At 43.2% G+C, this 13,443-nt stretch overlaps 1 protein-coding gene and 1 long non-coding RNA gene across 2 annotated transcripts; one reads left to right on the forward strand and one right to left on the reverse strand.

Moving 5' to 3' along the window:
* Positions 1-1,248: 1,248 nt before the first annotated feature.
* LOC138787223 (uncharacterized) lies at positions 1,249-2,954 on the forward strand. Its single transcript, XM_069964425.1, has 3 exons — positions 1,249-1,388; positions 1,619-1,765; positions 1,907-2,954. Exons 2-3 carry the CDS (start codon positions 1,656-1,658, stop codon positions 2,793-2,795), a joined length of 999 nt encoding a protein of 332 aa, XP_069820526.1. The 5' UTR covers positions 1,249-1,388; positions 1,619-1,655; the 3' UTR covers positions 2,796-2,954.
* Positions 2,955-10,658: 7,704 nt separating this feature from the next.
* LOC138787224 (uncharacterized) lies at positions 10,659-12,340 on the reverse strand. The gene is made up of 3 exons (XR_011362325.1): positions 12,255-12,340; positions 11,986-12,124; positions 10,659-10,864 (listed from the first exon to the last, which is right to left on the reverse strand). It is a non-coding gene; the product is annotated as an uncharacterized lncRNA (long non-coding RNA).
* Positions 12,341-13,443: the final 1,103 nt, after the last annotated feature.

Here is a 13,443-nt window from a genome sequence, read left to right on the forward strand (position 1 = left end):
AAAAATATACTATAAGTGTATATAGATCATCCACAGAAGTCAATGCAATGCTAGTTTACTGCAAATTCCGAACAACCCTTTTAAAAAATACAGCTTGAAATGCAGAACCACATGCCAACTGGTGTAAAAGTAGACAACAGTGTCTGAAGAAGTACCAAATTTATTTAGCAGCATGAGCCACTGCAATAAATTTAGTGCACCTTTATTGCCTTTTCCCTGGCATACGCCAGCCGTCACCCCATTCGCTTGAAGGAAAGGTGTGGGGGCATGGCAAGACAGTATCAGTAGATCTGTGCCTTTTGTGTTCTAACAATCCTTCCCAATGCCACAACCAGAAGTGCACACCATGTAAATTCTTTATCATGTACTTTCGAATAAAAAATATCAACACCAACTTGCAAACATATGACACATAAATTCTGACAGATATATGTATATTCCTTTACATTAGATAGCTCACCACAGTAAATAATGGACCTCACAAGAAATTAGCTTAGATTTTTTTGTTTTTGCTAAACTGGATTGTATGCGTTCCTCTGCTCGAAAGTGAGAGCAGAGAGGATAAGAAGGTGTTGTCATAGGCAAATAAACGCTTTTTGGCCGGTTTCACACGTAGTAACAGTGCGGGCGTTAAAATTTCTGTCCCGTACATCTCCGGGTGGTCTGGCGGCTGTATTTGAAAACCACTTACGGTCTTATCGTAAGAGTCCGGCCGTAGTGTCATGATGTGTCTTGGCTTGTTTGGCCCCGCTCAAAAGCATGTATTTGATTCATGAATCTGCCCCCGGGCCAAATAAGCACACCCACATCCCTATAAAATCTCCGCCCACTCGCGAAGTACGCCCATATGCTTGTAGTGTTTTGAATGGCAAAAAAATAAAAAAAAAGATGTCTGATGGCGCTAATAATGCGCCCTATGGGCCAGCCCGGCGTATGAGGCTGCGCCGCAAGCACCAGCTCGTGGTGCTTTCGATCCTGTGGAAGATGCGTAATTATTACCAGCGTTTGTGTGTAAGTCTCTATATATTTTTTTTTTTTTTTTTTTTTTTTTTTTTTTTTTTTAAAGCTTTATGTAACTTATTTCAAACTAGCCTTACAAACTGTTTAGGCTTATAATCCGTAAAACATTGATTTAAATGTATTGTTTATGCAAGCTCCCTTAAGTACTGTTGACCAAAGGTCCTTAAATGCAACTGTGTAATAATTTTGTGACTAATTGAGATGTCTTAAAAATAATAAATGTAATTTTTTAAAAATTCTTCTCAGAGGCAAAAAGACGCAGAGCAGCGCCGTCTGCAGGAGGTGGGACGGCGATATTGGGTCCACCCCATCAATGTTCGGAGGGAGACCCGGGGCCACATTGGTTGCCTGTATGATGATTTGCGACGGTATGTCGATTTGAATACATCAAAGTCGTCAAATCTTTGAATGTAATATTGCAAATGTAAAGGTTACTGTCCACAAATGTTTACCCCAAAGTCCATAATTTTATTAGGTTTTTTGTTTATCCTTACAACGTTTGATGTTAATTTCAACATTTGTAAACCGTATGACATCTTCCTATGATGTGTGTTTGTGTGTAATATTAGTGATCAATATTTTTCTTAATTTGTTGCAGACATCCTGACAAGTTCCAGGACTTCGTGCGCCTGCCTATGGAGGCCTTTGATAATTTACTTTCCATTTTGACCCCACATCTCCAGAGACAGGACACCTACATGCGGAAATCCATCCCTCCTGTGGGACGTCTGCTCATAACGTTAAGGTGAAGATGCTTTATTTTAATGCGAACTATTTGTTCATGTAATTGTAGTGAAATCTAATATAGTGTTAAAATATGTAATAATTTAATATGTAGCTGAATGTGAAATAGAATCATAAAATACTATTTTTCATTTTTTCACAGATTCTTGGCGACAGGGGAGAGTTATGTATCGTTGCACCTCCAATTCAGGGTTGGTACGTCCACCATCTCTGGAATTGTGAGTTGCACGTGCGCCGTGATCTGGGAGCATTTGCAGCCCATCGTGATGCCCAGTCCGACCCGGGAGATTTGGTTGCAGTCAGCAGCAGGCTTTCAGTCTGTGGCCAATTTCCCCAACTGTATAGGGGCGGTTGATGGTAAGCACATACGTGTGAAGCAACCACCGCGATCAGGATCACAGTATTTCAATTATAAGAAATTTTTTTCTGTGGTCCTGATCGCGGTTGTTGATTCCACGTATCGTTTCCTTGCCATCGACGTCGGCTCCTATGGCAGTACTGGGGACTCCCGGGCGCTACTGAGATCAGAGTTTGGGCGGCGCATACTCTTAGATCACGTGACTCTACCTCCTCCCACTCCTCTTCCGGGTACCACGCATCCCGCTCCATTCGTCATGGTAGGGGATCAAGCCTTCCCTTTACTCAACAACCTGCTGCGCCCTTACCCACGGAGAGGGCTGGATGAACGGGGGAGACTATTTAACCGGAGGCTGAGCCGGGCACGTAACTTCGTGGAGTGCGCCTTCGGGATCATGACTAGTCAGTGGAGAGTGTTTACCACTGCCCTGCAGTTGAAATTGGCCACAGTTGACATGGTCATTAAAGCTGCCTGTGTTCTCCACAACTACCTTCGGGACTATGCTCCCACCCCGGAGGTGAACGTGGAGACACTGCCAGCTTTTAGTGCCCCTATCAACTATGGCCAAGGGAGACAACTCAACCGCGGGATAGTGGTCAGGAACCTCTTTGCTGACTACTTCATGACTCCTGAAGGCGCCGTGCCCGTGCCCCTTTCACAGCCTCCCTTATGAGCCACGGCCACAGGACTGATGTTTTCCCGCATGTATGTCACCTGTCTCTGGGATGTGTGTTTTTTTATTTTCTTTTGTTGTTTGAACCCGATGTATTGGTTGATATTTAATTTTCATTCTCTTTTTACTAAAACAAAAAATATATTTTCTTATTCGACTAAACAATGTGTCTGCCTTTTCAATGTATGTAAAACATGTTGTGTGTTCCCACATAGTAGTGTTCGAAAATACACATTACCTCACTCGATATACTACTGGCCAGTAATTATCGAGCATGGTCACATCATGCTAATGTTAATTGTATAGTCCTTTGAACCTAGTGTGCTGAAAGATTGATGTGATCAAAACATGTGCATTTCCTATGGAGTGACCAGCAGGGTGCGCACTATATGTCTAACTTTCTAGTGTGGGATATGTAACAGGATCTGATATCTTCTAGTGCCACAGTCCATCTCACTTCTTAACAATCACTATTAACACACCACATATATCCCTCCACACATCACCCAGGTGCGCCAGCTGGATGTGGTCTACTTAGGTTGCGGTTCAAAAATATTATTTTATCATCCATTTTTTTTCTGTAAAACACAGAAGAGTGTATTCAAAGATTAGAAATCTCGCTCTTTACTTGATCACCTGTTCCTTGTCTACAGTCATCTCCTGGATTTCTTATCCAAAATCCATCACATCAATCTGCCAGTGTAAACGCTACATTATGTAGTTTATTGTGTGTACGTTTATATATCCTCCACTTTGTACATAATGACCACATGCTGGATGTCCTGCAGGAGGCGATTTCTACTACCATCGGACATAGAGCTCTATGTGGAAATGATAGTGTCATGATAATAACATTAATGTCCCAAAATATGTTAGTGCTCATCACAAGCCTCTCCTGCTCTGGCCACTTCCTGCCTTGGCTACAGATGTCAGCATAGAGCAGGCTCAGACCTCAAAAAGAAGGAATCGCAGCATTCACTACATCTTCGCTAGTGGCTTCACAATACGTGTATTTCACTCAGTATAGCTAACAAAAACAGCAGTGGATTCTAAACACCCAAAGGATCTCGACACAATGTTGTAATGTTGTGGATGTGCGCCATTAAAACACTAAATAAGGACATTTCCAAATAACATCCATTCTTAGAAAAAAACTTAGCAATATTTCACTTTAAATGGCGCACAGCCACTCTATTTCTACATTGTGTGAACACAGCCTTTGTGTTTTTAAGCCACTACTGGTTTTGTTAACAATACTGACCAAAATATACTGACTCAAATACACGTATTGTGAACCTACTACGAACATGTAGTGAATGTTGCGATTCCTTGTTTGTCATGTATGACAGTGCTCTCTGCTGCCATCTGTGGCCAAGGCAGGAAGTGGCCACAGCAGGAGAGTGTTGGCCTGATAAATGAAATACTTAACTACATTATAATATTTCCTATCATGACACATTCATTTTAACACATACAGCAATGTCTCACATATGATTAGAAATATTCTCCTGAAGGACATCCAGCATGTGTTCATTTTCTACTAACGTAAAGCATACAACAAAATTTTATAAGACACAATAGCAACATTCAATACAGCTTTCTATGCAAACAAAGTCCACTAAGTATTTTGAAGCGTATTTCGTAGTTCCTTAGTGGCAGTCAATAATCATTTGTTTTTTTAACCCTTAAACACTAAAACATAAACAAGTAAAAAATAAGATTTCGGGAAACAACAAGATATGTCGCAATGGATTTATTACATGTCAAAAAATAAAACATTCACATGATAGTGTGTGTGGGTGGATGTGGGCGAGGGTGTGTGGAGACTACTTTGGACCATGTTGACAGAAGTTAGAATAGTGTGCAGAGGCAATAGTGTGGGCAATATGTGAAGGACACAGCCAGCCTGACTGTATTCTGGCACCACAAAAATAAAAGGGACATCCCAATCCCCCCAAGCTGTTATTGTCATCCCTAGCTAATGTGATGCCAGACCTTCTAAACAGTGTGTTATTGATGTGGTCCTGGTGCACACAAATGTTAGGAAATTATTAATGCTAGTAAGGCGCGGTTGGCACTAAGGCCCTACAGTGTAGCAGACAAGGGGTGGTGTTGGTGTAGCTGAGGAGAGGGAGTGCGGAACAAACACAAATGTTGTTGGACGGTCAAGGCACATGTCACTCTCTCTCGCCAGGCTCCACAGGACCCTCTTGACATCTTGGTGGTGGAGTCCTGGCCAACCCCTCTGCCAGATTAGGTTCTTCATTCTCTTCATCCGATGAGGCCTCTGCTGGTTGCTGAACTACTTGTGGTCTGAGGAGAAAACAACACTGGTCACTATCTAAGATGGCACTTTTGTTTAAGGACATATTTAGCCAGATAACTAAAATGGAGGCATCCAATGCAGGATTACACTCTGCCTGCTTTCACACTATTTTCTATGTACGAGGTGCCACACTAGAACTTTTTACAATATATTCACACACTGTTGACCCAAAATGTGGGTCTTCACAAGGCCACCCGAGTGGAACATTAGTTTACTCTATGGACACATTGCGTACATTGTTTAAACATTATGAAGACAGTCCACGCTATTGGCATAACTGCCATTTCATGTTCTGGATTAGATCCTGGAGGGATCAAAAGCTGTTCCCAAAGCGGTTAGGCCAGGCTGCATTTGTTAGTTATCTGGTGTCCAGCAGGGGGCGCCTCATCTTCCCGAAATCGAGATTACTCTAAAGTGTTCACTAAATATACTGCTCCCCCTGCTTGAGCCTCGATGTATACAATCTATATAAATCTAACACATGTCTATGTCTGCACACATAAGACACTGAGCTACTTCCATCATCATCTGCTACTACCATGGACACATGCAATTAACACACACACTTACCTGCGGCGTCTGGGGGAATTCAAAATGAAACCCAGCATTGGGGCAAAACGCAAAGCGGCCAGTTCTTCTTGGGCGGCCCCACGCCTGATCAGCTGCCGTCGCTGCCTGATGAATCGGTCCCTCACACTGGACCACCTGGTCTCCACATAGTTAGCTTCAAGCAAAAGCATCCACACATTAGGAATATATCAGCGTCAGGTGACCATAACACTCGAGTTAATGGTTTGCCACAGTGGCTAAACAACTTACCAATTATCCATTGCTGTAATCTAGTATGCTGGTCCCAATCTGGGTATACAATCCGGGCAACCTCCCTCCATGCGGCACTCCGTGTTAGCCGGCTTCTGTACCCAGGCGCAGGGCCGTCCCATAGCACTGGCCGAGCATGGACCTGAAAATCCAAAATAATTACAGTAACGTCTTAGAAATTATTAGTCAATAAGGTCATAGCTACTACACCCATGTCACATGCTACACGCCATGTTTGATTGTAAATAGTACGTCACTTATGTGGGTGGGGTCTCCAGCTTCACCTGCAGCCAACTCCCTCCCTCCATGATGTTTGCTGGCGCCACATATCATATACACAGTACACTACTACTCACATCATGTCCTCATAGTATTTGCCCTAAATATATGTGCTTACTACTAGGGAATGGAAGGCCACAATCCGGCGCGGGGGTCTGGGATCGGATAGCGACACGGGGGGACACGCCTCCTCTCTGTAGTCTCGCCACCTCAGCACTGGGCGTAGCGGGGGTGGGGGGGGGTTAACTATTGCGTGTCGTGTGCTCGGCGAATTGCTATGTGACACCATGTAACGATGCTCAGCTTACCCATTTCTGTCCGGCATTGTCACGTCGTAAGCCGCTGCACTACAAGTGCCATAATGGTCGGCCACGCCTCTTTGAACGTGGCTGCTGCGGATTGTGTGTGCTTCCGACGTTACAACGCCTGACAAAGTACAAAGCAGAGCAGCGCTAAAAGCCAAAATACTCATTAGCCGAGCAGTGAACAGAATTAGCACAGCACACCAAACACTCCGGCTAAACAACAACCCCGCTACGCACACTGATGACGTGCATGTACTACAGAGAGGGGGCGTGTCCACGCTGTGTCGCTAGCCTATAGCATCATCAGCCTGCGCCGGATCTTGTGCGTGATTTGCGTACTATTTAAGCGACCTCCTTATGATGACACTATCAGCACATTATATGGTAGGATTTCTACTATGTATGTGCCGCCAACAACCATCATGGAGGGAGGAGGGAGGAGGGAGGAGGGAGGAGGGAGGAGGGAGGAGGGAGGAGGGAGAAGGGAGAGAGTTCGCTGCACGGCCATCTCGCTAAGAGCAATCCTAAGTCACGCCCTGTTTGCCCAACAACATGTGCTATTACAAGGACAATTCCTCGACCAGCCATTACTTACAAATCTCGCCTAAAATACGATGTGCGTTACATGGTCCGAAAGAGCTAACACATTCACAGATTTGGAGGAGACACACACATCTGAAAAGACTCATGCAGTCATTGCTGGATTTCAAGCGCCCCCTGATGGCAAACACATAGGAATTACACACAATCGTACTTACATAAACTACTCGGAGCGATGTATCGTGCCACTAAATGACTATAGACAATCGTACACATAAAATAAATATTATCTAGCATCTATTGATCATTACATAATCGATTTGTTTTCACTAAATTATTTACCACTTAAACAGGATGCAATTACAGATGTGACTTTTGGACATCACAAAAAGCGATATAAAAGACAAGACTTGTAAATTACATGTATGTAAATGTGACTCACACAACAAATGACAGTCATACATTAAGTCACGGCCACACAACTATCTTCTCCGAGTCCAAAGGACGATCGAAATCTTTCTATCGATGATCTTATCTATGTATAAAGCACTCCCAACAGCTCCAGAAAATACTTACTTCACTGATCAGCTGGCCGACGGCTATAACAGACCGATCAGGATACATCTCGGGCTCCATGAATCACTCCGGCTTTGTTGTCCAAATCACTTCTTCTTCCAGCGACGGTTTTCAAAGTGCAGATTCTTACAATGCAGACACATCCTAAATAACCTTGGCTTCTACCCATAGGAACTCAAAATGATACATTTGTTATCTCCATCCAGTCACGGACACGGCCTAGGTGAAGCCTGGACACAAACAGTTGTTACATTCATCCCTGTATTTTGAGTTATATTTAAAAATATACAAGGACAATTACAAAATAAGACCGTGAGAAATGTGTGGCAAACAATATTTCTCTCATGGCTAAGCTTCAAATAAATAATTCCTTTCTTCTATCATCCTATGTCAAGGCCAAATGGCAATCCTGCTCTCATCACACAGGTGCAACTAGCCACAGTGCAGGGTGGCACTCAGATACATGCACTAACAATGCTATATAACATTTGGCCACTTCTCCAAGAAATGGACCACAAACACAACATTCCTTTCCCTTCCGGCCCAAAAGGCACCTGCAAAGGTCCAGGACACATGTCCACTCTCTGACAAGGCCGAGAGCACACCTGTACCAACGATACCTCATACCCAGCCCTCAGGCCAGGCACTCACTGGTCGTCAGTTAACTGCAAACTAAGGTGTAATCTCCAGAAGGAGAAAACTGGTGCTCAGCCATGAAATGACCACAGAACAACACGTTTGTTATTCCTAGATTCATTCCTTACACCCCTTTGTTTGCACCATGTCGTACCTGCTTGCCGCTTGGGCCCCACGATTTCTGTGATCCATTCTATATTGGAGCTACCGAACCGGTGGATCAGCCCAGCCACTATCTCCATATGTGAGCGAACACACTCATTTACATATGCAAATAACCAGCCCTTGGCGGAAAAGGCCACTGTTGACTAGAAATCAACGTTAGTTTTCAGTTTGGTTACTGACAGGGTTAAGAAAGTGTGAATTAACATATGAAATAGAGGCTTTGTATTCAGACTGATAAAGTGTTGCCATCTGTATACATGGCTAAAATAGGCATGTCGCATTAATGCAAATCATTACGCGAAACAAAGTGCACAACCAGCTAAGCTTTTTCTGGGAGAGGTGAAAAAATGAGAGATTATATAAATACACAAGGAATTTTATTCAAAAACATTCTCAGACTTGCCAAGCAATATGATGTCACAATAGTAAAGTCAAAGTTAGATTAGGACAGAGGGGGAAGGGCGCATGAAGCTGCAGCTTACTGCAGACAGATCATTGCATTCTGCTGCAGGCTCCCAAAGGCCGATCTCGTGGGCCAGTCTAGGAGCAGACTATCAGATATTCATCCAGCACACACTGAGTCAATGATTAGCGTAGTGACACAACATGTTAATAAAAGCCTGAGACTTGTGGGAAATGTTACATATATATCGTCAACACATCCATTAACTGCACTATGTGCAAAGGCCAAACCAATACAAACATAATAATGGTTAATTTTTAGCTTTTTAAACTGAAAACATGTGAATAGATCCTTGATGTATCCTTGGCAAGGCTTTAGGCCTCTCCATGTGTGAAAATGTGGATTTTATTCTAGGATACAGTACATTGTGTAAGCGCGCGGTACTTTAGTAACCTTGAGCCAAATCAGTACATTACACCTCCCAATCGAGAGAGAACAACGCAGATGTGTGTGGAAGAATGTCAACTATTCGACTTACACACACACACAATGTAGCATTGTTTTCTCCAGGCCAAATGTAGTTTGGATTTTATTGTTGATCATTAAAATACTTATAATGTTGAATTAAATATTATATCTAAAATAATTTTACACCAAACTCTGCATGTTCTGTATGAAATATCACATTAAACCCATTATTGTGTATAAAGGTTAACAAAAAGGATACATTTCACAAATCAACCTTCTGTGCAAGATGCTGAGTCAAACATAGGCAACAAAAGTCAGTAATGGATGTAAAAACCGGACACATCAGACACTTGCATTTAGGAACTCATCTATTTGTATGACAGTCCTTTTTTTTCCTTATTGACGTTTAAATGTAGTGACATATTGGTTCTGCTAACAAGGGCCCCTACACACAAGAACCATTCGCCCTGGAGATAGCTAAAGGAAAGACATTATGATTTTACTTTTTTCTATAGATTCTTTTAAATGAGGATCTTAGCAAACTGTTTTTTCAAACAGAGTGTACCATGTCACCCCGGTAAGGTGTCCTCAGGGACATGGACCCTACTCTACCCTAACACAAAATGACCTCTCTGGGCCTGAAAAAGGAGACCACTTGCCATAAACCAAAAAAAAAAAAAAAAAAATAAAAAAAAAAAAAAAATAGAAAAATTAAACCAAAAAAATATAATAATATTATGATGTATTGCCTCATACATCACATAGTAGAAATCATAAACGTCGTGGGTAACGAGATGTCCGAGAGCGCCGTCCACGCCGTGGCTGGCGCCTAGGAACGGCCCTAGTACCCTCAGATGGAGGGGGCATGGCACCAGGTGGCTCTGGGGACAATGCTGGGGGGACAAGGGGGGAGAGAGGTGGGGGCACAGGTGGGGGCGCAGTGGTCTCGGGGAAAAGAAAGCCCTCCGGCGGGATATGTGGCCTCCGTGAGTGTAACCCATACACAGATTGTAGGAGGACGCCCACATAGCAAGGGTCGGGGAAAGTATCGGGGTCAATCTGCTCGTGACACGACAGCAGCACTTCTGTAACCATCCGCGCACTACGTGCCAGATTAGTAGGGAGATTCCGTAAACGGACTCCCAGATAGTAGCAGAAGAAATCATTCTGATCATCTCCTCCATCAAACCGCCTGACAAAGTTGACGACAGATTGATCCAACTCACTCAGTGCTGAATGAGCTTCTTCTTGCTCCCGACGCCTCCTGGTGGTGGTAGTAGTGGGCCTCGTGAGTGGCTGACGTGGCCGAGCTGCCAGGGGCACACCACTAGGACCTGCACCAGATGTTGATGGTGCTGCAGCCTCCTCCTCTTCGTGCATGGAAGTCGAGCCAGAAGGTCCTGGCATCGGCTCCGTGCCCTCAGAAAGAGTAGGACTGCCAGGCTCCTGTGATGGCGGTGGCGTGGCACTATCCCCCTCCTGCTGTGATGCTGCAACATCAGAACCAGCAGCATCCTGTCCTCCCGGTGGGTCTGCGAAATTGCCACTGGTTCTGTGGAGAGACAGAAAGGTTAGCTAATATGGACACATTCATAAAGGTACTTCATATATCGAATGTTTAAGTTTTGATAACATACAGTATGTCGAAATGTGTGTTTTGGTAACACGAAGACATTATGTAGTACTATGCGCATCCTATGTTAGGACATACAACTATTTATATTAACTCATTCACATTAGTGTTTTCTAATAAACTTAAACAAAAAAACATTAGCCAAAAATGTTCCCCGTTCTGAGTGTGGAAACAATGCTCTCATCTTCAGGGCATGTTGTGGGCATGGAACCATTCTGGTGACAACACAACAACAAGTGTTTTTTAATGTGGCCCAGCAGGGAGAGGAGCCTGAGTTAGTCATGTGACCAGATACACAAGCGGCCAGTAAGAGGCCTGTGTACCTGTCATAGATCCCCGCAGGCCACACTGAGACAGTGACAGAGCAGCAGGCCGCCCAGCATTGAGTATAAAGGAAGTGAATAGTGTGGGCCGGAGAACAGCTCTCGGACTGCTTAGTACTGTAGGACACTAAATATAAAACATTATCCGCTGCATAGAAACAGCCATTTCATTCACCATGCTTACTGGCTCTGCCACCTACAGCACACGCTAAACAACTGAGGGAGTGACCGTGATCTGCAAAAATCACGAGATGTTGTTCTAGCGCCATGACAGAAACTAACATATTTTAGAGAAATGACAGGATGTTGAAGCACGAGTCAGAGTGGTGTGTAAGCATTTGTTTGAGTGTGAGCAAAGGGGACTATTGTGATTGGTCAGGATACATTAACCCTCTCTGGACAGTCACATACACCAGCATGAAGGCTAACAAACATGACACAACTAGGGCCTTATAAAGAATGGCAATAGTGTATGTAGTCAAATTATCGGGATACATTAAAGATAATTGTCTGCACATTCCTATAAAACATATACATAAAGAGGCAGATTGGTGAAATCGGATGAGATTATCTGCTAGTGAGTATGGACCAGGTTCTGCTGAACAACCAAAGGCAGAATTAAAATTCCTTACTCCCATATAACATTTTATCTCATGTATTACATATTGTACACTATATGATACTATATACATTATGGAATAAGAAAAATATACTTACTGCCGTTGACTGCGGCTCGGGATAAAATCCAACAAAGGCGCATAGCGCATGGAGATCGGCTCCCCACCCCTCTCCTCCGTGCGTATCGCCCGTTGGTACTGGTCCCTGACACTAGACCAGCGTGTCTCCACTGCTCGGACTGACAAAAGCAAAGATTTATTAGAAATAGATAGATTTTAATAATTGATAGATATTTCGAGGTCTTGGTAGAAATATCGGACATTGTTCTCACAATTTTATGTCATACATTATTTGACAACACGACATACCCATCCGCAGCTGCTCGCTGTCCGTCACATCGCCCCACTGTGGGACTACCACAGCCGCTATCGTCTCCCACGTCTCGCGACGCAGGACGCGGTCGTGGTAGCCACGCACAGTCAAGTCCCACAAATGGGGACGGGACCGCACCTGAAAAATTATATAGAAAGACAGAAATCACTAGACATCTCCATCTGACTTCACCTCTCTGTGTGTCTACATCGATTAGAATAAGAACATGTTTTCCATTATGACATTACATAGAGTGGTGTTGGGATTCCAACAGACCACCTGTGTAATCTAAGGAACACAGCCTAATAACCACTGAGCCAAGACTCACTAAACCAAGGAATGCCAGAACTCTTTGAACACACTTCTGAAAACATACCAAGATTGGTGTCTAATGATTGAATTTAGGAAAGGCTTTGTATCTTAACTAGCACTAATTAGTAGGCCACAAGACCAGATCAATGCCAGCTTTGCATTCACACCTGATGAAAGAGAAAATCAACATTGTTTCGAAAATACATGAACACATGTGCAAACGAGTGAAGCTAACTATTTCACTGCTGCGGTGTTTGTTCTGGTGTGTGTGTGGTGTTTTGTTATCTTAGTGTGTGGATAAAACATGTCACAACGACTATGGTTAGAGATCTCGACATTTTGTAATAACTATGGTCAACATTTATGTATTAAACAGTCGCTGATATAGAGTGACAAATATATTTTAATAATTAAATACATGTAAGGTTAGGTATAGCATTAGGTCGAACATTCGAGGAGGAGCACACAATAACATGAAACTACGTGCAAAAACGAGCTACATGAAAAACGCATCAAAAACGCAACCTTGCTCGACTCGATTTCCAAAAGATTCCACAAACATTACTTGACTATACTGTGTACGGTGTAGTGCGCACGCTTACTCAGATTCACATGCACTATATCACACAAAAAACGCATCCAAAACGCAACCTTGCTCGACTCGATTTCCAAAAGATTCCACAAACATTACTTGACTATACTGTGTACGGTGTAGTGCGCACGCTTACTCAGATTCACATGCACTATATCACACAAAAAACGCATCCAAAACGCACTATACTGATTTGTGCAGAAAAATTGTCTACATTTGTACACATGTCACTGTTATTAAATACAATTGATACATGTAAGAAATCAAACAACCCTACACTC

Source organism: Dendropsophus ebraccatus, chromosome 3, assembly GCF_027789765.1.
Source record: "Dendropsophus ebraccatus isolate aDenEbr1 chromosome 3, aDenEbr1.pat, whole genome shotgun sequence".
Taxonomy (NCBI): domain Eukaryota; kingdom Metazoa; phylum Chordata; class Amphibia; order Anura; family Hylidae; genus Dendropsophus; species Dendropsophus ebraccatus.

Coding starts and splice junctions, on each gene's coding strand:
- LOC138787223 (XM_069964425.1), top strand. CDS start 1,656: ATGGAGGCCTTTGATAATTTACTTTCCATTTTGACCCCACATCTCCAG. Junction 1,766..1,906: donor CGTCTGCTCATAACGTTAAG/GTGAAGATGCTT, acceptor ATTTTTTCACAG/ATTCTTGGCGACAGGGGAGA.